The 21,153-nt window shown below is 63.7% G+C and overlaps 1 protein-coding gene across 1 annotated transcript in view; it reads right to left on the bottom strand.

Annotated features, from left to right (window-relative positions):
* Arhgef10l (Rho guanine nucleotide exchange factor 10 like) overlaps positions 1 to 21,153 on the bottom strand; it is a 111,718-nt gene that overhangs the window by 14,077 nt on the left and 76,488 nt on the right. Inside the window, 4 exon segments of the mRNA XM_026400866.2 lie at positions 8,417 to 8,565; positions 13,720 to 13,874; positions 15,153 to 15,370; positions 16,729 to 16,815. Coding sequence (XP_026256651.2) covers positions 8,417 to 8,565; positions 13,720 to 13,874; positions 15,153 to 15,370; positions 16,729 to 16,815 — 609 coding nt within the window.

Below are 21,153 nucleotides of genomic sequence, written 5' to 3'. Positions count from 1 at the left end.
GCTCCACCAGGGCTGAGGGCAGAGGCTCTGGCCACACTCCCTGCCTGGCCACACGCCCAGGGGTCACCGGGCAAGCGCTGGCCGTGACTGGCCGTACGGCCTCCCTGACCCCTGCAGCCAGTCTGGGAGGGGCCTGGCCACCATCCTCACCAGGGGAAGGACTCAAGCTTCCAGGAACAACGGGTGTGGGGGTCGCTTGGCCAGCAAGAGGACAGGGAGCCAGTGCAGTGGCACACCTGTCATCCCAGCAGCTCGGGAGGCTGAGGCAGGAGGACTGCAAGTTCAAAGCCAGCCTCGGCCACTTAGTGAGGCGCTGAGCAACTCAGGGAGACTCTGTCTCTAATAAAATACAGAATGGCCCAGCGGCCCAGTGCCCCGAGTTCAGTCCCTGGCCCCTCACAAAAGCCATCAGCACAGACCCTCCCCTTTCTCCATCTCACCCTCATCAATGCTTCTCAGCCCAGGAAACAGCCGCCTGATGATGGCAAAGTCACACTGCTGGGGAATGGGGCAAGCTGGATTCGAACCCAGGGCCACCAGCTTGGCCCCGTCACCAGGCCTGTCCAGGGGGTGCACTGGGGGGTCTGAGCTCCAGGAAGTCCTCAGTCCTTTAAGCGAACCAGGGGGGACACCCACACCCACACTCTACCCCACGCCACAGACAGGTGGGTCGCACAAGATCTGGTGTCTCTGGTTCATTTTTCAAGAAAAATGATCAGCGGGTTTTTGGGTTTTGTCAACAGCTCGAGAGTCTGCAAAGCACTTTCCCCCAAATGTTAACCCCCACTGAGGGCCTGCCCGCTGCCCCGCACACAGGAGGGGCCCAGAAGTCAAGGCGACACTAGTCGCACTAAGGCGCCCTGCAGAGAGCCGCGCGCAAGGCTGCGCCCAGCTCTGAGCCTGGAGGGAGAGGCCGGCTGCGGCCCCTCCGCTGCCCTCTGCAGGGGGAGCATCTGGAGCCCCCCCCACCCCCACCCGCTGTCACTAACCCTATCTCATTTCCTTTTGCAGAGCCCACCCGGCGCCTCCTCTCCCGCGTGGACATCTGTGGAGGGTGGGCCGCTGGCCACCTCTGCTGTGTGTCCTGCCCTGTCCCTGCCCAGCCATGCAGAACCATAAGGGGCCATGTGGCTCCTGTGTGCCCCACAGAATCCCTGCAAACCCGGGAGGAAGGAAGGAAGGTCACTGAGCCTTGGCCAGAGGAGGACTTGGAGGCCCAGAGGGATGTGACCTGTGCAGGAAGCAGTGGGGCTGAGCAGAGGGGCAGTAAGGCCATGGCCTAGAGCCAGAGTTAGGTCCCAACCAGGCGGTTTCCCGCCTCAGCCTCCTCAGGGCTGACATGAGGTAATAAGGACGATGGGTAAGACTGCAGGAGCTGCTGCAGCCTCAGTGTCCTGTGCTCAGCGTCAACTCGAGAGGTGACCAGGGCTCCACCCAGCTGCTGCTGGCCCGGGGCCCTCCCCAGGCAGGGGGGCTGGGAGAGCCTGAGGCAGCGGGTGGAGCGCAGCATGGCCCCTGCCGAGGGCAAGACCAGCACAGAGGACAGTCCACCAGGATGAGACAGGGAACTGGGCGGAGGGCACAGGGGCCGATCCACCCCGGAGAGGGGGTCCACGCAGCCCGGGGAGGGAAGCAGAGCAAGAGAGAGCCTGGAGGACAGACGGACAAGAGAAGACACGGACGTGTCAGAGCAGCCGCGAGTCAGGGTGGGAGACTGTTCCTAGAGACGTTTTCCATCCAAGCAGGAAGGCGTCCACGACAACGAGGCTCCAGTTGGGTCCCTGGCCACAGCGGAGTCTGCAGGCCCAGCGCCTCCTCCCTGCCCCGTCATCTGTGCCCAGCAGGCCCCGGGTCACAGGGGACACACTGTGGGGACACAGTGGGGCAGGGCGACTCACTCCTGCTCATGCCCCCTGTGGGGAGGGATGGGGGAGGGAGCTGGGACCCGGGGCCCAGAGGGGCCGCGGGCCGCGGGCAGGAGTCCCAGGGGCTGGTCAGGTTCTGCCAAACCAAAGGTTGGGAAGCAGGCCGGGGCTGGGGGGGCTGCGGTGGGCGCTCGGGCAGGAGTGGGGGTGCCTGGTGGCACCTGCAGGTGGCGAGAGGAGGGACCTCAGGGCGACAGAGCTGGTGCGGCCTGGAGGGCGTGGCTGGGCCTCAAGAGCCGGGGCCTGAGCAGGGTCAGGGGCCGCGGAGCCCAAGGATCGCCAGATCTCAGCCTCAGCTGGCGCTCGGGGGCATCCCCAGGCAGGTGGTGCCTGGGTCCCTTGGACAGTGGCAGGTGTCTGCCTTGCAGCTGGGCAAGTGAGCAGGGCCAGCCTTGGACCACTGCCCTCCTCCCCAGTGGGCAAGGCCCCCAACCCAGGGCCCGACTCTGCCGTGGCCTGGACCTGTGCGGGCCACGGTCTGTCTCACCACCCCCACCAGGGGGTGCCCGGCCTGTCCCAGGTCTTCAGGGCAGCTGCCCGCCTGCCTGGACCCCGCAGCAGCCCCGCCCAGGAGGCAGGGAGCCCCAGGAGGCTCCGAGCCGGCCCAGGGCAGATGGGGAGACGGGTGGAGGGAGGACCCTGAGGGAGGCACTCCTGGTGCCCTGCAGGCCCTGGGACAGTGGCTGGGACAGACAGCAAAGGAGGGAGGTAGTCAGCCACTGCCACCCGCAGGGTGACACAGAGGGAGGAACAAGATGCTGTCCTCATTCACAGACAACCTGCTGACCCACGAGGGGGGGGGCGGGGAGTAGGGACAGGCAGGCCACAAATCCACAAGACAAAGGGAGCACAGGGCACAGGACAGGGCAGAGGCCAGCGGCTCCAGGCAAGGGCTCTGGAGTCACCAGTGCCTGTGGTCCTGGCTGCACCATGCGCTGGTGGCCCCAGGGCCCAGCAAGTCCCCTGGCCACAGTGAACAAGGGCCAACGCTCAGGCTGCTCCTCCCCCCGGGCTCGCCCCGAGAGCTGTGTTCCTGGAGCAGCCCAGGTCTGGGCGGGTGTCACGGCGTCCCTGTTGTCACCGGCAGGGAAACTGAGGCACAAGGGCAGCGAGCCGGGGCCTGAGCCAGCCCAGCTCCTGAGCCACAGGCCCAGGGCCTTCAGGGCACCAGAGCGCCTCCCTCAGGTCCTCCAGGGCCACCCCCGTGCGGTCTCCAGGCCTCAGGGGCCACCACACACCTGCCAGCCTCGACCACGTGGCCCCGCCTCTGTGGCCTCCCGCCCTCCCTGCAGGCCCTGGCTCCTGCCCGCACCTCAGGCCAGCGGGGCCAGGTCTGCAGTTCTCTGCTCCCTGGGCATCCGCCTCCCTCCCTGCTGCCGGGCACAGAGGGCTGGGCACCTCGAAGAGCCACCGAGGAGGGGATCAGACATTCCAGTGGGGGCCACATGAAGGTCTGAGCTCTTCCAGGTGAGGAAACGGGCCCAGAGCCCTGTCCCTGGGCCACCTCCTGCCCCAGAGGAAGATGCTGGAGATAGCTCCTCCCAACCTGCAGGGCCGGGGCAGAGGGCCACCGGGCCACCCAGTGTGATGACTGATGATGTCCTGACCCTCTCCGAGCCCACCCCCTCCCACTCCTCACAGGCTTCCTGCAGGAATTTCATCTGGGCGTCTGACCTCAATCCTTCCTGCTGCTGGAAATGGCTCACCCTCCTTTTGCACTTATTCCTGCCAGAGCTCCTGGGTAGTTCCCACGCTCTTTCAGAAATCAATTTCTCACCTTTTCCTTGTCTAATTTTAATTTGAGCAAGGAACAGATGACAAGGACAAGGACACACATTAGAAAATAGATATAATCAAGCCAGGTGTGGTGTCTATGCCTGCCATCCCAGCAGCTTGGAGGCTGAGGCAGGAGGATCACAAGTTCAAGGCCAGCCTCAGCAACTTAATGAGGCCCCAAGCAACGTAGCGAGACCCTGCCTCAAAATAAAAAATAAGGGGCAGGGGATGTGGCTCAGCTGGTGGAGTGCTGGGTTCCATCCCCAGCACCACAACCAGAAAAAGGAAGAAGGGCTGGGGGTGCGGCTCAGCGGTCAAGGACCCCTCCTGGGCTCAATTCCTGGTACCAAAAAAAAAAAAAAAAAAAGGCTGCCGCCAGCTGGTCCCAGACACCCCCACCCTGCGCCCTGGGCCCCTGGGGGAACCTGGTGGGTTCTCTCCCCAATTTGCATACCATTACCCAGGAAGCCCCGCGCCTGGATCTCACTTTTGCGAATTCCCACCCGTTCCGTGTCATAAATAAGATGGAGACAGAAAACTAATACCGCTCAGCGATGCATTATTCATGCCGCGCCGCGAGTGGTGATGGATTTAGGGCGGCTGATACATGCAAACTAAGTTTGGGCCCTAAACGTGGAAATTAAGGGTGGGGGAGGCAGGAGTGCGTGGGGTGCCAGGGGGACTCGAGGGCACAGGGTGTCCAGGAGCCCAGAAGTTTCTCCTGCCTGCGCTCAGGGACCCAAAGCACCCGCGTCCGGGCTGTGCAGAGGCACCCGTGGGAGGCCAGGGGGGGGGACTCGCTGGACAGTGACGGGCGCTGTGGGAAGCCCTCCCACTGCCGAGCTGGCAGAGTCAAGTGCCCGGTCAACGGTCCTGCGCGCGCCCACACCCCGCGCCCACACCTGGGCAGGCGCCACGGCCCGCGCCGTTCCCCGAGGTCTGTCCTCTGCCTCAACTGGGCCCCTTCCTGAGCCTCAGGCCTGTGCCCAGCTCCAGGGACGTGGTGGGAGCCCCAGGCCAGGTCCTGCCTGCAGAGCCTGGTTAGTGCCATCCACACCTTCACGAGGCCAGGAAGACGGAGGTGTGTCTGGAACACGTGTGCACCCACCAGGCTGCCCGAGGCACGGCACGGCCGCTGTCCACACAGGTCCCTCTGATATACCTAGCCTAGTTATCTCATTAGATTAGAAGCCAGCTTGTCACAAGTTATGAAGGATTCATTTCTGTTTTCTGTAAAAATATCAGGATGTCTGTATGGCCTGGCCATTAGTTGATGTTGTAAAGCTGATTGGAATGCCTGCCCGTGCCCTGAACTCACCCAGGTCCGGTTTTCCCTGACCAGATAACAACCCTTTCCTAAACCTTAGTGACGCCTCATAAATTCTGGCCTTCCCTGGCCGGACAATGACCCTCTCTGAGTCTCTAAGATCTCCATAAATTCTGATGCTGGGGCCAGCAAAAATGTAAACTTGTGTTATGCTCCTCAGAGTGTTGTTATCTGTAACCCCCCCCCTTTGTGTAACTTTTTGGGCTATAAAACTGGGCCACAAAGAAGCCTCGGGGCTGTCTTGTTCCCGCTGTTTTGGGAGGGAAAGGCAGCCCGGCCGGTCGAAATAATAAGCTTGCTTTAATTTGATTTTAATTGGAGTCAGTGGTCTTTTCTTGCGTCCTGGTCTAACACCTCCCAGGGGCCGGAGCCCTAGACAAGCCCTTCTCCCTCATGACTCCCCCTCCCCGGTGTGTCCCCCTGCCACTTCCAGGACCACGGGGCTCCGGAGACACTTCCCCGGCCCCAGCCTCCCCCCAGGAGCAGAGTGCACCCCACGTCCCTGCATCTCAAGGCCCCAGAGCACCTGGACTCCCCAAGACCCGGGCGGGTGCCATGCCCACCCAAACACCGCCTGGAGGCCGCACGGGGCAGGCCAGGTCCCCTCTACCCAGCTCTGCGTCCCTGCGGTGCAGACGGGCCACAGTAACCAAGGCGGTGTCTTCAGAAGGGCTCACGGGGCTGTAAACAGGTCACGTGTTAAGCCCTGACCAGGGCAGGTGGCCGCTGGAGCCGTGGCCAGGGTGGCCTCACCTAGGGAGGCAGCAGTCCGGCCGTGGCCTGAGTGACGGAGACAGGGCCACGCAGGGCAGGAAGGGTGTTCCAGGCCGAGGGAACAGCAGGGGCGGAGCCCTGCGGTGACGAGGAGCCTGGGACAGAGATGAGGGTGTGAGAAGGAGGCCCGGCCGGGCCCCTCTGTGCGGCCACCCCCTGGGGAGCCAGTTCGTCTCTCAGCGTGGCTGGTGTCAGCAGCACAGCGACACCCACAGCCCAGCTGCTCCCCCATCCATGAGCCAGGGAGGCCGAGGCCCAGCCAGGAGGGTCAGAGAGCAGCCCGCCCGTGCCCGACCACCACGGCTCTGCAGAGAGCACCCACGCGCCGCAGGCCTCCTGTCAAACTGTCCCCAATGTGTTTCCTGTAAATTAAGATGCAACAATCATCCCCAGCCAGCTTCCCCTCCAGCGATCGCGCGAAATGAACTCCAGACGACTGGATCAGGCTTTGAAGGTGGCAATCTAGATAATGAACACGGGACGCGCTGTTGACACAGGCCCCGGTGCGCCGCATTATTATTTAACAGGCCCCACTCGGCTCCGCTGGGATCCAGGGGCTGAGCAGGCAGCTGGCAGCCAGGGCAGAGCCAGAGGCAGAGGCGCTCCGCGGAGGGAGGAGGCCAGCAGGGTGGGGTGGGCGGGGCAGCGGGCAAGGGCAGCAGAGGGCCAGGCTCCTGGAGGCCAGGCCCCAGCCTCACACATCGCCACACTGGCCCTGGTGGGGGCTCTGCTTGCCTTCCCACACACGCCCCCTGGGGGACCCTGGCCTCCGGACGAGGTGGCCCACCGCTGCCGCCCACCTCTCTGGGTCTGGGCCCTCCTGCCTCTCCAGCACCTGCTGCACCCGGGCTTGCCCCTCCCGGCGCTCCCGGCACTGGGATGAGACTCTGCCCACTGGACCCTGGGTCCCCGAGGAGCCGAGACCCGTTCCCCTCAGCACTTCCACCACGGCCAGGAAGTCCCCCGCTGCTGCCCCATGACCCAGGCACAGGGGAGCAGGTCCACAGGTCGGTTCTTGTCCTGGAAGACATGCTGGCGAGTAAAGCAGGCCCAGAGGTCCAGAGGGGGTCCCAGAGTGACATCTGAGAGGGACAAAAAGCTGGGCCAGTGCAGCACAAAGGAGAATGAACCTCCCTTCTGCCAAGGCAGCCCACACGGGTAAGGAGGAAGGAGGAGGCCTGTGCTCAAATCCCGACTCTGCCTCTTTCTAGCTGTTTGACTTTAGGCAAATTACTTAACCTCTCTGTTCCCGTGTTTCCTCATCTGTGAGATGGGAATAATATGATAATGCCCATCTCAGAGGGTTGTTTGAGCATGAAATTTACACCTGTAAAGCAGTTCAGCTCATGCCCCAACGCTGGTTAGCGTTACTGCTTACAGATGGGAGGACTCAGGGGAGCCGCTTAGAATCCACAGAACCCCAGGCTAACCCGAGGACTTCACACAGGGCCACCTCAAGTCCTGGGAGAGTCTGCGCCAGGCCCCCTGCAGCCTCGCGGGTGATACCAGGCAGGACAGGCACCGGAAGCCCACTCGAGACCACAGGGAGAGCGAGCCAGTGGCAGCGGCCCTGTCTGACCCGACTGGCTGTGTGGGGACAACAAGGTGAGCGCAGGACCCAGGAGAGGGTCGGATGGTCACTAGCAGCAGCCAGAGGCCTTCACCAAGGCCCCAGCACCAAGGCCGCAGCTTCCTGGCCCCACCAAGCTGCGGAGCTGGCGCACCCTGTTGCCGAGTGCGTGGCTGTGTGTGCGCGGGCGGCCCCTGCACAGAGACGGGTTCCCAGGCCCCGCCCACCACCTCTCCTACGCAGCAGTCTGGCCTCGTCCTGGGGCTCAGCCCAATCACCTGTGACCGACAGTCCCCAGCTAGGCCCAGTGCTCCGACCTGCTAACAAATGGCCGATTCACAGCTGTACGAGAGTGACCAGGGCACGTGAAGTCCACCCTCAAACAGAGGCACGTGTGGGGCCACCTGGCCAGCAGGTGCCATGCCCACTCCACCTGGGCCAGGGGGCAGCTCACACAAATGCAGAACCCAAACAAACCAAGTGACCAAGTGACTGCAATGTCCCCAAAACCAGCTCAGGGAGCCATATCCAAGTCTCACTCCAGCTGCCCAGGACAGACAGTGGGGTCTGGCAGGTGGTGACCACAGCTGCCGTCCAGGCTGAGCCAGGAACATGCCCCTGGGACCAGGGCCTCAAGCCAGGATCTGAGGCCGCGCGGAGCTTGCCCCAGGGTGAGGTGGCCCCTGGCAGCCTCCTCCGTGTCATCTGAAGGCCCAGGACGGCTGTGTCCACAGGAGCCAGGCCTCAGCACGGCTGGGGCCCATGGCACGAGTCCTCAGGCACAGTCCAAGGACAAGACCCTCCCCACGCCCACAGGCACCAGCAGTGTGACTCGGGATCCAGACCCCAGCCCGGAGCTGTGGGACCCACCCCTCACAGCAGCCGGGGGACGCAGGTCAGGGGCAACGCGGGTCCCTCTGCTCCCGACACACTGTCCAAGCCTCCCCTGCACATGGCCAGGAGCCAGAAAGCACAGGAAGGGCCAGCAAGGGCGGGCCCACAGCAGCCCCCTGGGCAGGGCCACAGGCCGCGGGACAGACCTACCTGAGTCTGCAAGGTGGTGGCATCCAGGACGGTGACCTGCGGCCCACAGCTGGCCCACACGGCGTCCTCCAGGCTCAGCAGGGTGCGAATGGGCCCCGGCCCCAAGGCCAGGCTCACGGGAGGGCTCTCCAGGTCCCACAGGACCCCGCCTGGAGGGACAGGGAAGGCAGGTCAGGGGTGGTGAGGGCCAGCGGGGCCCCACACGGCAGCCCCCTCTGTGGCCCTTCTCCCTCCTTCCTGCTGGACGCTCCGACCCATCTCTGCCCCCCGACATTCATGCTTCACCCCTGGGGACCACACGGGAACCCTGCCCTCCCCCGGCCCCATCCGTCCAGCGCCCAGCACTGGCTCCAGGGGCCGGGCAGACTCACAGGATGTCCCAGGAAGCTGCTGGAGGGAGCGGCAGCAGCCGAGCCACCACCCTGGGCGCGGGGAGCACGGAGCCCAGGGCCCTGGTGGCTGCCGAGACAAAGAGCCAGCACCAGTGGGGGAGACCTGCCACGTCCACCCCAGGCCCTGCAGGGGGCAGCATGACACAGTGGGAAGCGTCCTGGGCCTGGAGTCCAGGGACCTGGGGGCTGGACCTGGCTCTGCTCCCAGCTCAGTGGCTCATCCCTCCCTCCTCCGAGCCCAGCCCTGGCTGTCCACTGGGGAAGGGAGGTGGGACGCAGTCCCTGGGGACTTCTCAGACCTGGCTCGTCCCGACTGCAGGGGGAGCTCCCGGGGGCCTTCCCGCCGGCTCCACACCTGCGTGGGCTCTGCCGGGACCCGCCCCTCTGGAGGCACTGCTGCGGCCAGGTGAGCAGGAGGCCCCGAGGCAGCCTGCTGTCCTGCCCCTTGCTCAGCTCCCCTGAGAGCCACTGCCTGGCACCCAACAGCAAGCATGCACCAGGGCTGACTTTTCTAGAACCTCAGTGACGACCCACCAAGCCCCAGGTCTGGACCCCCTGTGGGGGCCACGTCCCTCTGTCACACCTTCCCTCACCCTCCGGGGGCTGTGGGAACCTTCCAGAACCTGCACTCCCGGGCACATACTTCCCCCGAGTGACAGGCCCATCATCTGGGGCCCAGCCTGGGGTGGCCTGGGCATGGCCACCCTGGAGGGACAGGCAGCCCGGCCCTGGCAGGCCCTCCTCTCTGAATCAGTTACGGTGACAAGATGGGGCACAGTTGTCTCCAAAGCTGGAGGGGCACCAGGGTCCTGCCTGGGTGTGGTAGGACAGCATACCCACCCGGGGCCAGGCCTGGCCACCATTTCCTCCCTCCCTCCCTCCTCTCCCCACCTGCAAGCCAGGTCCCCTCCTGCCCTGCTGACTACAACTGGCAGAAGCCCAGCTCAGCTAAGAATTGGGGAATAGGGACCCCAAACCCAGACTGCTCCTTCCAGTCCACAAGCATGAGCAGGTGGGAAGCAGGATGGGCCAGAGCCTGGGGCCTGGAGCTTCTAAATAACCTCGGGTTCCAGGACTTCCACTGGCCTCGGAGCCTCGGTTTCCTTGTCTGTGAAGTGGGCATGCTGACCACCCCTCTGCAGCTCTGGATGCTGTGGGAGCTCAGGAAATACGTGTGGCGAGCCCTTGGCACACGCTAAGCATACGGCCGGGGCACTGACAGCTGCCACCAGCCACACAGCCACGTGCCCCGCAGCCTCTACAAGCCGTTTCCTCTGGGGGACTCGCCTGCCTGTTCTGAACCTCAGCACAGCGCGTTCATCCCCACGTCACAGGGCTCAACGCACCCCTACACACTGCCCCTGTCGTTTGGCATCGTTTGCCACAACATATCTGTCTGCAGAAGCAGGTGTTGATGTCACTGAATTAAGGTGACAACAGAGACCCAGAGCTGAGAACTTGCACAAAGCCACCAAGGGGTAACAGCCAAGTTGCATTTGAACTCAGCACTGGCTCTGGCCTAACTTCCTCCAGATCTCCTGCCACTCGGGTTTCTGAAGGCCTGAGGCTAGGACTGGAGTCTGGGAGAGATAAGTGGCCAGAGGCAGCCAGGCCTCCAGGGGGACACTGACCCCCACCAGGAGCCCAGAGCCATGAAACGCAAGTCTTTCGGCGCCCCCCTGTGGCCAGGGTGAGAGGTGCTTGTGGCTGCTAAAGTGGGGCTAGGACCCCTCTCAGGCCGGACAATACCCCCAAAACTGGGAAGTGGGGTCACTCATGGGCACAGCAGTGACGGCCACCAGAGCCCTGCACACTGTGCTGGAGCAGCCTCCCTGGCCGCTGGAGGCAGGGGCCGGGGCCGAGAGTCCCCCGGATCACACGGGCTCTAACCACCACCCCTGCGTGCTGAGACCCTGGAGCCCAGGACAGGACTGCCCCGGGGCAGAATGCGAACGTGTGACCCAGCCCAGGCCACTGCACAGGAGTGCCCGCCAGAGGCTCCTGGGGACACCCTGAACAGAGGCTGCCCTGGCTGGCCTGGGTTTCCAGTGGGCACCACAGAGCAGACCTTTGTCCTCTAGGCCCTTGCCAGCCCAGGGTGCTGGCCTCTGAGATGATAAAGGCAGTCCCTGGAGCTCTGGACCCCCTGTGGGGCCACGTCCCTCTGTCACACCCTCCCTCACCCTCTGGGGGCTGTGGAACCTTCCAGAACCTGCACTCCCAGGAACACACAGGCCCGTCATCTGGGCCAGGCACCAGTCCTCACAGCCAGCAGGGAGGTGACGCTTCTCAGCAAAGTGCCTTCAGGAGGCTGGTCCTCCTCCCCCAGCCCCAGCCCACGGGGGACAGCCCTGTGGGTCTCCAGGGGTCCAGTTCCAGCCGCTGGCAGGAGGCTGAGAGAGACCCAGTGGCAGCCCTGCCGGTGAGTAACTAAGGACGCTGATGTGGTGACAAACACAGGGCCGGCTCCGCACTGCAGGCTCCCGGGAGCAGCGCTCCACCTTCAGAGCCACTGAGGGTGTCCGCACCCCACTTCAAGGGCAGGAAGCCGAGGCTTGGGGAGGCGGAGCCTGCACCCCAGGCAGCCTGAAGCCCGCCCCCAGCCCTGATGCCACCGGCCTCCCGGCCCCCAGCCCTGGCACCCGCAGCCCACCCCCACCCTGCAGGTCCTGCCTGGTCACCGCCCAAGGCCACCACAAGCGGGTGGGAGCCAGGCAAGGCAAGGCCTCTCCCAGAAGCCTCCGGGCTACAGCCAACCCAAACCACCAGAGCAGCTCCTGAGGCACTGTGACCACCACTCGCTCGTCCCCAGCCAGGGGACAGCTGTTTCTCTGCTCCCCTCCCCTCCCCGTAGCGCTAGACCAACCCGAGGTGCTGGCATAGGGGTCTCCTTCCCCCAGCTGCCTGCTGTCACCTCCCTGCCAGACCAGCTGCTCTCCTGCCTCCTGGCCTCTGTGCCCAGAATGCCACTCCTCCCGCGCCTCGTGGGCCCCGCCACTTCTCAGTGCTCGGCTCCGGGATCCACCCGCCCCCCTGGGCAGCAGATCTCAGGCAGCCCCATCCTGCCCCTGAGTGCTCGCACAGGCAGGGGCTGGTGCCTGCTGCCTGGTGACTGGCTGATCTGTCCCCCCTGGAGAGTGTCCACTCCACAACAGGACACGTGCCCACCCTGTGGCCCTCTGCCACATCCATGTGCCACAGGTGCTCGGTGGACACTGTGGGCCAAGGTGTGCAAGGGCCAGTGGGCACAACAGCCCTGCTGGGGCAGGCCCAGCCCCTGACCTGGAGAGGCCCAATCTCGGAGGCAGGACGCCCGGGTTGGGGTCCGGCCCCGCATGGGACTCTGGGCTTCCCTTCCCAGCTAGGAGGTGGGGGTAAGGGGCCAGAGGTCCCCACGGCTCTCTGGTTCTGACCAACTGCCAGGCAGGTCCCAGCCCCAGGATAAAAGTCAATGGTCACACCCCAAACTCCATTATGGACTGAACTGTGTCTCCCCAGGTCCAGTTCGCTGAGCCTAGCCCCCACCTGAGAGCTGCCTTGCTTAGAAGCAGTGTCCTCGCAGATGCAGGAGGTACAGGCGGGTTCCACTGGAGCCCACTGGGCCCCGAGTCCAGGGTGGCCACAGTCCTTATGGAAAGGGGGGATGTGGGCGCCAAGACGTGTGCGTGGGGAGAAGGCCACGTGAAGACCAGTCACCCCACAGCCAAGGGCTGCCAGAGGCCGCAAAGACCTCTGAGGCCTCCGGAGGGCACGTGGCCCTGTGGACACTGTGACCTTGGGTGAAAGCCACAGATTGGTAGTTGGCTACACAGCAGCACCCCAGCCCCGCCTGCGCCCCGAATCACCAAGTCAGGAGCCGGGGGCAAAGGGTGGGAAGCAACCCAACTGGGGCCGGGCGAGGCAGGCTCGGGGACTCGGCGGGCGCCAGCGGCGGGCGGTCCCTTCGGAGCCGTCCAAGCCTCCCCATCCCCAAGCCCGCGTTTACATTCACACACATGCTCTGTCTGACGGTGAGAGGAATTTTTTCCCCTCCTTCTTACCCCTTTAATTAAAAACTATAAATGCCTTATCAAAAGCTAATTAAAAATACCAACACAGTGCCAAGTGGCAGGAAAAAAGAGCCAGCTCAGTGCGAATACCCGCTTACAACCACGGGCAGAGGCCACGAGAGCGCAGCGCCCGGGCGGACCTCGGGCTTCATCCGCTTCCCAGGGGCACCTGAGGCCAGCCCCGCATGCCACGGCCCTCATCATCAAACTGGTGAGCACAGGACAAGGGGACTGTGACACTCATGTGGCCACAGACAAGCTGCACTGTCTTAGCATCTGGGTCCATGCAGCCCAAGACCACAGGGCTGCAGGGAGACTGGGGGGGGGTGCCCAGGCCAGGTCCCCACCCGTCCAGGAGCACAGCAGCCCAGCCGCTGCCAGCCCTGCCCTCCAGCCACGGCCATACGAGGGCTCACCCCTGCTGGACACCCCCAGGCAGGGCCTGCACCTCACCTCCATGGAGCCCTCTCACCCAGCAGGACCCTGGGCAGTGGGTGCAAGCACCATCCCCATTTTGCAAACACAAGGCCCAAGGCATAGAGGAGAAGCCACTTACAAGGGACACAGCTGTCCCAGGGCAAGCCTGAACAGGAAGCCAGGTCTCTCCAAGCCCACAGTCCCTCTCTTACCCACTGGTCTCTGCCCATGGGCTTCACGCCTGCAGGACAGCGAGCCCCCTTCCTGCAGGGATTCGTGGAGGGACACCTTACATGCGACCCCAGAGGGGCTCGCGGGCCCAAATCCTCCAGCACCCAGAATCCCGGGGATGTTTGCTCCTTGAACTGCCCTTGCAGCCTCCCCCGGGAGGACTCGCACCCCTGCCAGCCCCAGGACCACCCCAGGCCCTGCCCACTGTCCTCACCGCTGGTCCGAGGGTAGGCGATGAGTGTCCCGTCCTGCAGGCCGGCCAGCAGGTGGGAGGGGCTGTGCCGCAGGCAGAGCACGGGCTGCAGGCCTGGGCTCCTGCAGGTCGCCAGGCACTGGGTGCCGGTGTCCACGCTGCCGTAGAGCAGGATGCTGCAGAGAGGCCAAGTCCACCACAGCTCACTGGGCGCTCACACCACGTCCCCACGCGGCCGTCCAGCTGTGTGGCTGACCTTTGGTTCTCTCTGCAGGGGTTTGGGCTTGGCCAAGGGTGGCTTTTCAGGGTGGCACCGGCCTGGCCTGCATCATGAGGGTGACCCCGGGGCTCCAGGGGGGTAGGATGGAGGGGGAGGGGCCACCTCGTAACCTAGACCGCTGAGCCTCGGTTCTCGCCAAGACACAGGGTCACCATGCCCTGGCCAGGGGACACGGCACATCACGTGCCTCCCGGATGTACTTTGAAGGGTGCTGCTAGGGACAGGAAGTTAGGCTCACAGGCCAGAGGTGGGAGGCCACAACAGGACTGTCCAAGGACACGCCCAGAGACAGAAGGCAGAGCAGGGCTCTGGTGGGGCTGGCAGGAAGGGGTGACTGCTGCACATCGCCGTGGGATTGTGGGACTAGTGAGAATGTTAAGGAACCAGACAGTGGCTACTGGAAGCCACTTTTAAATGGTTAAAATGGTGAATTTTATATTGGAAAAAAAATAAAAGGTGTCCCCAGGGTCCTTCGTGAGTCCAGGCCCTGGCTGGGCACTCAGCTACAGACCCAGCCTGGACTCTGCAGAGCTCGGAGTGGCTCCGGGTCAGCTCTGCTTGGAGACTGAGTGTCCCCCTGGGGGAAGTGGGTGGGGCAGCCCTGCACCCTGGACTGCTGAGAGTATAGTAGGTGCTCAGCAAGCACCCTCTGCCTCTCCAGGAGGGGTGACGAGCAGGACACGGAGGACAGGCACAGCAATGCCAGGCCAGCCCTCACCTTCACCGCTGGTCCGAGGGTAGGTGACGAGCACCCCTCCCCTGCCGGCTGCACCCACGTCTATCTGACCTGTCAAACCCCACACTGGCCACCAACCAGCAGGGACCTCACAACCTGAGCACATCCTGGGACCCGGGCCCCCAGGGGGAATGGAGGCCATGGGGGGTGCGCACTCCATGACGGCAGGGGCCTGAAGCACCCACGCCCCCCACGTCTCCAGGGACTCCCGGGGCACTGCATGGGGGTCTGCCCCCTTTATGGATGAGAGGTTAAAGCTGAGAATCAGCCGGAAGGCCGGGCCGAGATCGGAACCCAGCCCAAGGAGCCAGTGTCTCCCGGGCAGTGACACAGCCTGGGAGGAAGTAGACAGGCCACCTCGGCCCCCATGTGCAGGGGGAGGCCGGGTCGCCCCGCCCTCTGGCCCTGCAGGCCGCCCCGCCCTCCCCGGCCCTTCACCTGCCGTCCTGGAGGCCCAGGCAGATGGCGGGACGCACTGGGGCGGGCTCCGCGCTCCTGCTCTCATCTCCGCCCTCGGCCTCCTCCTCAGGTTCCGGAATGTACTCCATGCAAAGCACGGGGGCCGCCAGCGGGAAGGACTTGACAGTGCGGGGCGACGGCCGGTTCAGGGAGAAGATCTCCACCTGGCCCCCTGCGCCCTCCTGCCCGCCCCCGACCTGGGGGCAGAGACGGGGAGGCCATCAGGGGGGCCAGGGAGGGAGGGGCCTGCTGCTCAGGGACCCCCCCCAACTCCTCCCAGCACTGAGGTCAGACACCACAGGAGCCCCCTCCTGCCCACACCATCCTGTGGTCACAGGGTCACTCGGCTCCAGCAGCAGAGCAACAAGCTGGTTTGGGGAACCAAAAGAAATCAGCGGCCTCCCCTGCAGGGGGCGCCACCAGGCCGCAGTGAGCATCTAGGTCTCCTTCAGATGCTCCACTGTCATGTTCACTGTGTCACCCTGGGTCTGGCACAGGGTACGCGCTTAATGTACACCTGGATGGGTGCACGGGTGGGTGGGTAGGTGGAGGATGGGCACACGGGAGGGTGGGTAGGTGGAGGATGGGCGCACGGGAGGGTGGGTAGGTGGAGGATGGGCGCACGGGAGGGTGGGTAGGTGGAGGATGGGTGCATGGGTGGGTGGGTAGGTGGAGGATGGGCGCACGGGAGGGTGGGTACATGGGTGGGTGGGTGGATGAATGAGTGGGGTGGATGAAGGATGGATAGAGAGATGGAAAGATGGATGGCTGGAGGGATAGGTGGTTAGGCAGATGATGGAAGGGTGCATGGAGGAAAGAATGGATGGACGGATGGACGGATGCACAGATGGACGGAGGGATGGGCGGGTGGAGAATCCATGGGTGCGTGGGTTGACGGATGGATACATGGTGTAGGATGGATGAGTGGATTCACCGATAGCTGCGTGGATGATTGGTGGGTGGGTGGACAGGTAGGTGGACAGGCAGATAGATGGGTGGGTGGGTAGAAGAATGAGTGGACAGGTGGATGGATGGTGCACACATGAACGGGCATGTGGCCACGTGCTAGATGACGGGAAACGGCGAAGACGAGTCCGTCTCGGAGGGGCTCTGGGCTGGACCTGACGGTGAGCCAGGCCGTGCGCCCTGGGCAAGGGGCTACAGACAGCCAGGCGTGCTGAGGCTGGAACCCCAGACAGGAGAGGCAGGACCGCCACCCTCGGGAGCATCTGGACTGAGAGGCTGTGCCAGGAATCCCAGAGAGGTGGCTGGAATGGGCGTGGCCTGGGCAGCGGCCGGCTCCCTGAGCCCCGGGTGAGACCCCTTCGTCCCCTTCACAGTGCTACGGCCCATGCCGTCTCTGGCCTGTGCCCTGGCCTTCTGCTGCCCAGGAGAGGTGGCACCCCCCACCTCCCGGCACAGTGCCCGGCTCTGAAGGTCCCCAGGAAGACCCTGGTGGACGGAGCAGCTCCATGGGCAGCTCTCTCCCCCGACCGCCCACCCCAAGGTCAGAGTCCTGGCTGGGTGGGGATGGGGGTGGGGCGGGGGTACTCACCCAGAGGTAGCCCTGTGGAAGGGAAGTGCTGACAGCTGAGAAGCCCAGCAGGGGACAGTTGACAGGACTGTGGACCAGGGCCCCCAGCTGCAGAGACAGAGATGGCGCAGTGGGGTTAACCACGGAGGTGTCAAGACGTCAACGTCTCGCAGATTCCAGGGCCCATCCAGCTCCACGGAGGAGCACTCCTGGTGTGAGCCAGGAAAGCCACGCAAGTCACAGGGTCCCCAGGCAGCTCCTCTGCGACACTCTTCTGGGGTCTGAGTGATGCTCTGGTCAGCCCGGGGGCTCCACAGTGGGGCAGCTTCCACACAGGGTTTGCTGAAAACCACTAAGGCCCACCACCCTTATGTTGCCAACAGAGAGGATGAGGTCCCCAAGGGCCAGGGCCAGCTACAGGTCACACAGGTGAGTGGCAGGGCCTGGCCCACCTGCTCCCTCCCTGGCCCCTGCATCCTCCAGAGATCCAGCCAGAGGCAGGGACCACGCTGCAGGGAACCCGCAGTACCAGAGGGCTGGTAGCACATGGAGGCTAGGGGTTCTGTCTGTCACCAGTTGTCACCAAGGGCCACCTGCTGCTTGTCCCAACTCCTGCACCCCCAAAGCCCACGGGGAGTGGCCTCTTGGAACCCCGTTTCCTGAGCCAGACCTGCCAGGAGGGTGGCGCATGAGGACGGGCGGGAGGGTACAGAGAGGACACAGGCCCGGGGCCCTTTCCTAGGCAGGTGCTGCCCTCTGCTGGTGCTGGAGGTGCTGGAGGCCCAGCTGCCCCAGCTCTGGTGGCACATTCTAAGGAAACTCCTGATGGCCCGAGGAGGCCACATCTTACAGCCTCCTCAGACTGCAGTTGGCCATCTTGAAGCCCAGCGGGGTCTCGGTCCACTCAAGGCCACACAGCACGTTAGAAGCAGAGGCAGGGACAGAGTTCAAACTCCTGTCCTGTCCGGGGTCCTGCCTGTGCTCCAGCGGCATTCTACCCAGGAGCCAGGTCAGGGGCCTTGGACTCTGGGGGCCGCCTCTGCTGGCAGGGAGCACCAAGGAGGAGGCTTCCTAACCCTGGCCTCCTGGACCCCGGTCTCTTCCTCATTGGCCCTCGGGGCTGAGGGGGCTGCTGCTCTCCTCCAGAGGAGGGGCCGCCGCGTCCCCAGCGCAGACATTGCCATGGCAACTCCAGCCGGCCCTGATGTCGGAGATGATGGCAAAACCTCCGGCGGCCCCTTGGTGGCGAGCCTGGCCCACGCCTGGCCCACGCCGGGAGCTGACTCCCAAACCCAGGCGCCCGAGCAGAGCGGAGGGTGAGGCCGTGAAGGAGCCGGCTGAGCTGCCCCCTCCAGGCACATGAGTTCCTTGTGAGCTAAGTGGGGCCCTACATCCCCGGAGGGCGGTGGGGCCTGCAGAGGGTGTGGGCAGCCCTGAGCTCGGTGCTGGACAGCTGGTGCCTGGGGAGCCGCGGCCTTCTGCACAGCAACTCAGCCAGCAGCCGGGCGGGCCATGCAGGGGGCCAGTCGGGGTGGGGGCTGCCACAGGTGGGCACTGGCGCAGTTAGCAGGTCCCAGAATGCTGTGTTTTGGAACTGGCTTGAGTGTGTGCCCCAAAGTGCCAGAAGCTTGTCCCAGGGTGGCAATGCTGGGGTGTGGGCCCTTTTAGAGATGGGGGGAGCCGGGGGAGCAGGGGGAGGTGATCCAGTCACTGGGCACTGCCCTTGGAAGGAATTAAGGTCCTTCTCGTACAACACCAGTTAGTTTCCAAGAGAAGGAGCTACTATATAAAGAGCGAGCCCGGCCCCCAAATCCTTCTGGCTCCTCTCTCGCCATGTGATCACTCTCACAAGTGCCGTTATAATGCCATCACCCTGAGACCTCATCAGAGGCCAAACAGATAGGTGGGGTACACTTCAGCTTGGACTTCAGACTCCAAAACTGTGAGTTAAATAAACTTCTTTTCCTTATAAAGTTCCCAGCCTTAAGTATTTGGTTATAGCACAGAAAGCAGATAAGACCCCAACCAATAGCAGTTCTGTTACAGAGGCCGGTGAAGATGCAGACAAGGCTGCTCAGCTACAGTGCTGGGCCCTGGCCATCCTGGCCACAGCCCCTGCAGGCCAGGACCACGCCCTGTTGCCCAAGGCACGAGGGTCCTAAAGCATGTCACAGTGCACAGCACCCAGCCTGGTCCCAAGAGACAACCTGGGAGCCGGCAGAGGCAGGGCGGGAGGCCCAGGCAGCACCCCGCGTGCTCACACCTGCTCCTGCCGCAGTGGCCAAGGCCCTGGCTCTCCAAGCTCTGGTGCACCAGGCCGCCGACACGGAGCTGCTGGGGCTTCTGTGTGATCTGGGGTGGGAGGGGCACGAGACAGCAGCCACAGGTCTCGGGGACTAGCGTGGGACCACTCAGTTTCAGTATGTCCCCCAGGAGCCCACAGGCCATTACCCGCGGACATTCACAGTCCCCTCAACCAGCAAGAAGGCTCCCAGGACCCAGCAGGAAGGGCCGTGCGGGACGAGGATGCTCCGGCCACGCGTCCCCGAGCCCGAGAGCTCCATGGGGAGGTCTTGGGGCCCTCGACCCAGGTTGGGGGTAACGGAGAGTCCCAGACACAGGGGTCCCCAAGAATCACTTCCCTATGGACTCTGGCCTCCACCCCAGGCCCTGATCCCAGCCTTTATTTACCAAAAAATAAAAACAGCCAAACCACAGGCTAGAGTCTGTTGAGTTGGGGTTTTTTTTTTCAAAGTATTGCATTAAAATATCATTCATCTTGATTATTGAGATTTGGGGCACCTGCATAAATTTGGCAGCTGAAGCAAGGGCCTTACTGACCTTTCCTGGGGCCCAGCCCTGGCCTCCATGCCTCACCCTGGCCTCCACACCACAGCAGGCCCCTGCACTGGCCTCTGATCCGTCCCCTGCTAGCCCCCATGGCCACTATCTACAGCTCTCTGCCAGCCAGAAGGATCCGAGGGACTCAAAATGAGTCAGAGGGTGCTGGTCTCAGGCTGGGGACAGCCCAGGGCTTTCCGTGGCTCTGAGAGTAAATCCAAGCCTGCTCAGCCTGGCCAGCCACTGACCTCAGTGCTCACTGCCAGGATCTGAGTGTCCCCTCTGAAACTCATGTCGACATTTAATTGCAACGGAAACAGCAGAAAAATGAGGACTTTAAGAGATAATTAGGACACGAGGGCATTTTGTGGCAGAGGGTTCCTGATAATGGAGAGTTCGGCCCAGTTTCCTCTCACAGGCGCGCCTGCACTTCCACCTCCCACCACAGGGTGGCGCAGCGCCAAGGCCCTCTGCAGATGCCAGCGCCACACTTTGGACGGTTCTGGAGAGCCCTGAGCCAATGACTACTGTTCCTGGTAGGCTGCTGGCCTGGGCTTTCGGGAGCAGCTCCTGCCACCAGGCGGCAGCCACACCAGCTCCCACCAGCCCCCGCCGGCTGCCACCTTGGCCTCTGGGTTGGTTCCTCTACTTGGACCATCCTTGCCCTGGGGCCCTTCTGCCATTCAGGTCTCTGCCACCTCCTCCTAACTCCGTGGTCCCCTCAGGGTTTCTGCTGGACGGCTCTCCGTCTCCTTGCCGGGTCCTGCCTACCTCTGCCCTGGACTGAGAGCTGCGTAGTCACCACTGTATTCCCAGGGTCTAGCACACAGTAGGTGCTCAGAAATTACACGTGAGTGGAGGCAGATGAACAAATGAATGAACAAACGGACTTACATCTCAGGGCTGTTCTTTCAGCTGTTAGACCCCAGTCTACTGCCCATCCGCAAGTCTCCTGGACTATTTATCTGGCCTGGGTCCCACGCTTGCTCTCCCGTCCCCAGAGCTGAGATGTCCTCATCTGCCTGGGAGAGGAGGGACACAGTTGATCCAGATGGAGGGGTGGGCTCTGCTAGGACATAAGGGACAGGTGACCGGCGGGGGCGGTGCTAGGACCGTGGGGCTGGCGTCAGGCGGAGTAAGCTTCCGATTCCTGGATGCGTCCCTCACTAGCTGAGATCACGTCACCTGTCTAGCCTTCTTCCCAACTGTGGGACAGGTACAGACACAGGCCAGAGCAGTCACAGGGCTTTTGCAAACATCAAGACCAGAGAGGGACCACCGGTCACAGAGCCGCACGGCCGGCTCGACACAGCACGGTGGCTGCAGAGCACCCATGGCGAAGGTGGCCCCACGCCAGCGCAGCCTCCGCCTGGCAGCATCCGGAAGGGCCTGACCCACAGCGCCTGGCACAGCCCTCCAGAACGTTCTGGAGTCAGGCCACCGACGGATGAGATCATTTCTTCATCTCAGAATAACGGGATTTTCCACTCGCGTGACCCCTGCTGGCCACTCACCCCCACGCTCGTGGTGGGGCAGCCAACTCTGGGCCAACCGAAGGGCTGGGCCAGAGCCGTCCGCAAGCAGTGGAGCAGCTGCTGGCCCCCA

The sequence above is a fragment of the Urocitellus parryii genome, chromosome 11, assembly GCF_045843805.1.
Source record: "Urocitellus parryii isolate mUroPar1 chromosome 11, mUroPar1.hap1, whole genome shotgun sequence".
NCBI classification, from domain to species: Eukaryota; Metazoa; Chordata; class Mammalia; order Rodentia; family Sciuridae; genus Urocitellus; species Urocitellus parryii.
Note: the sequence above shows the minus strand (reverse complement) of the source record. Positions and strands in the feature narration are given on the sequence as shown.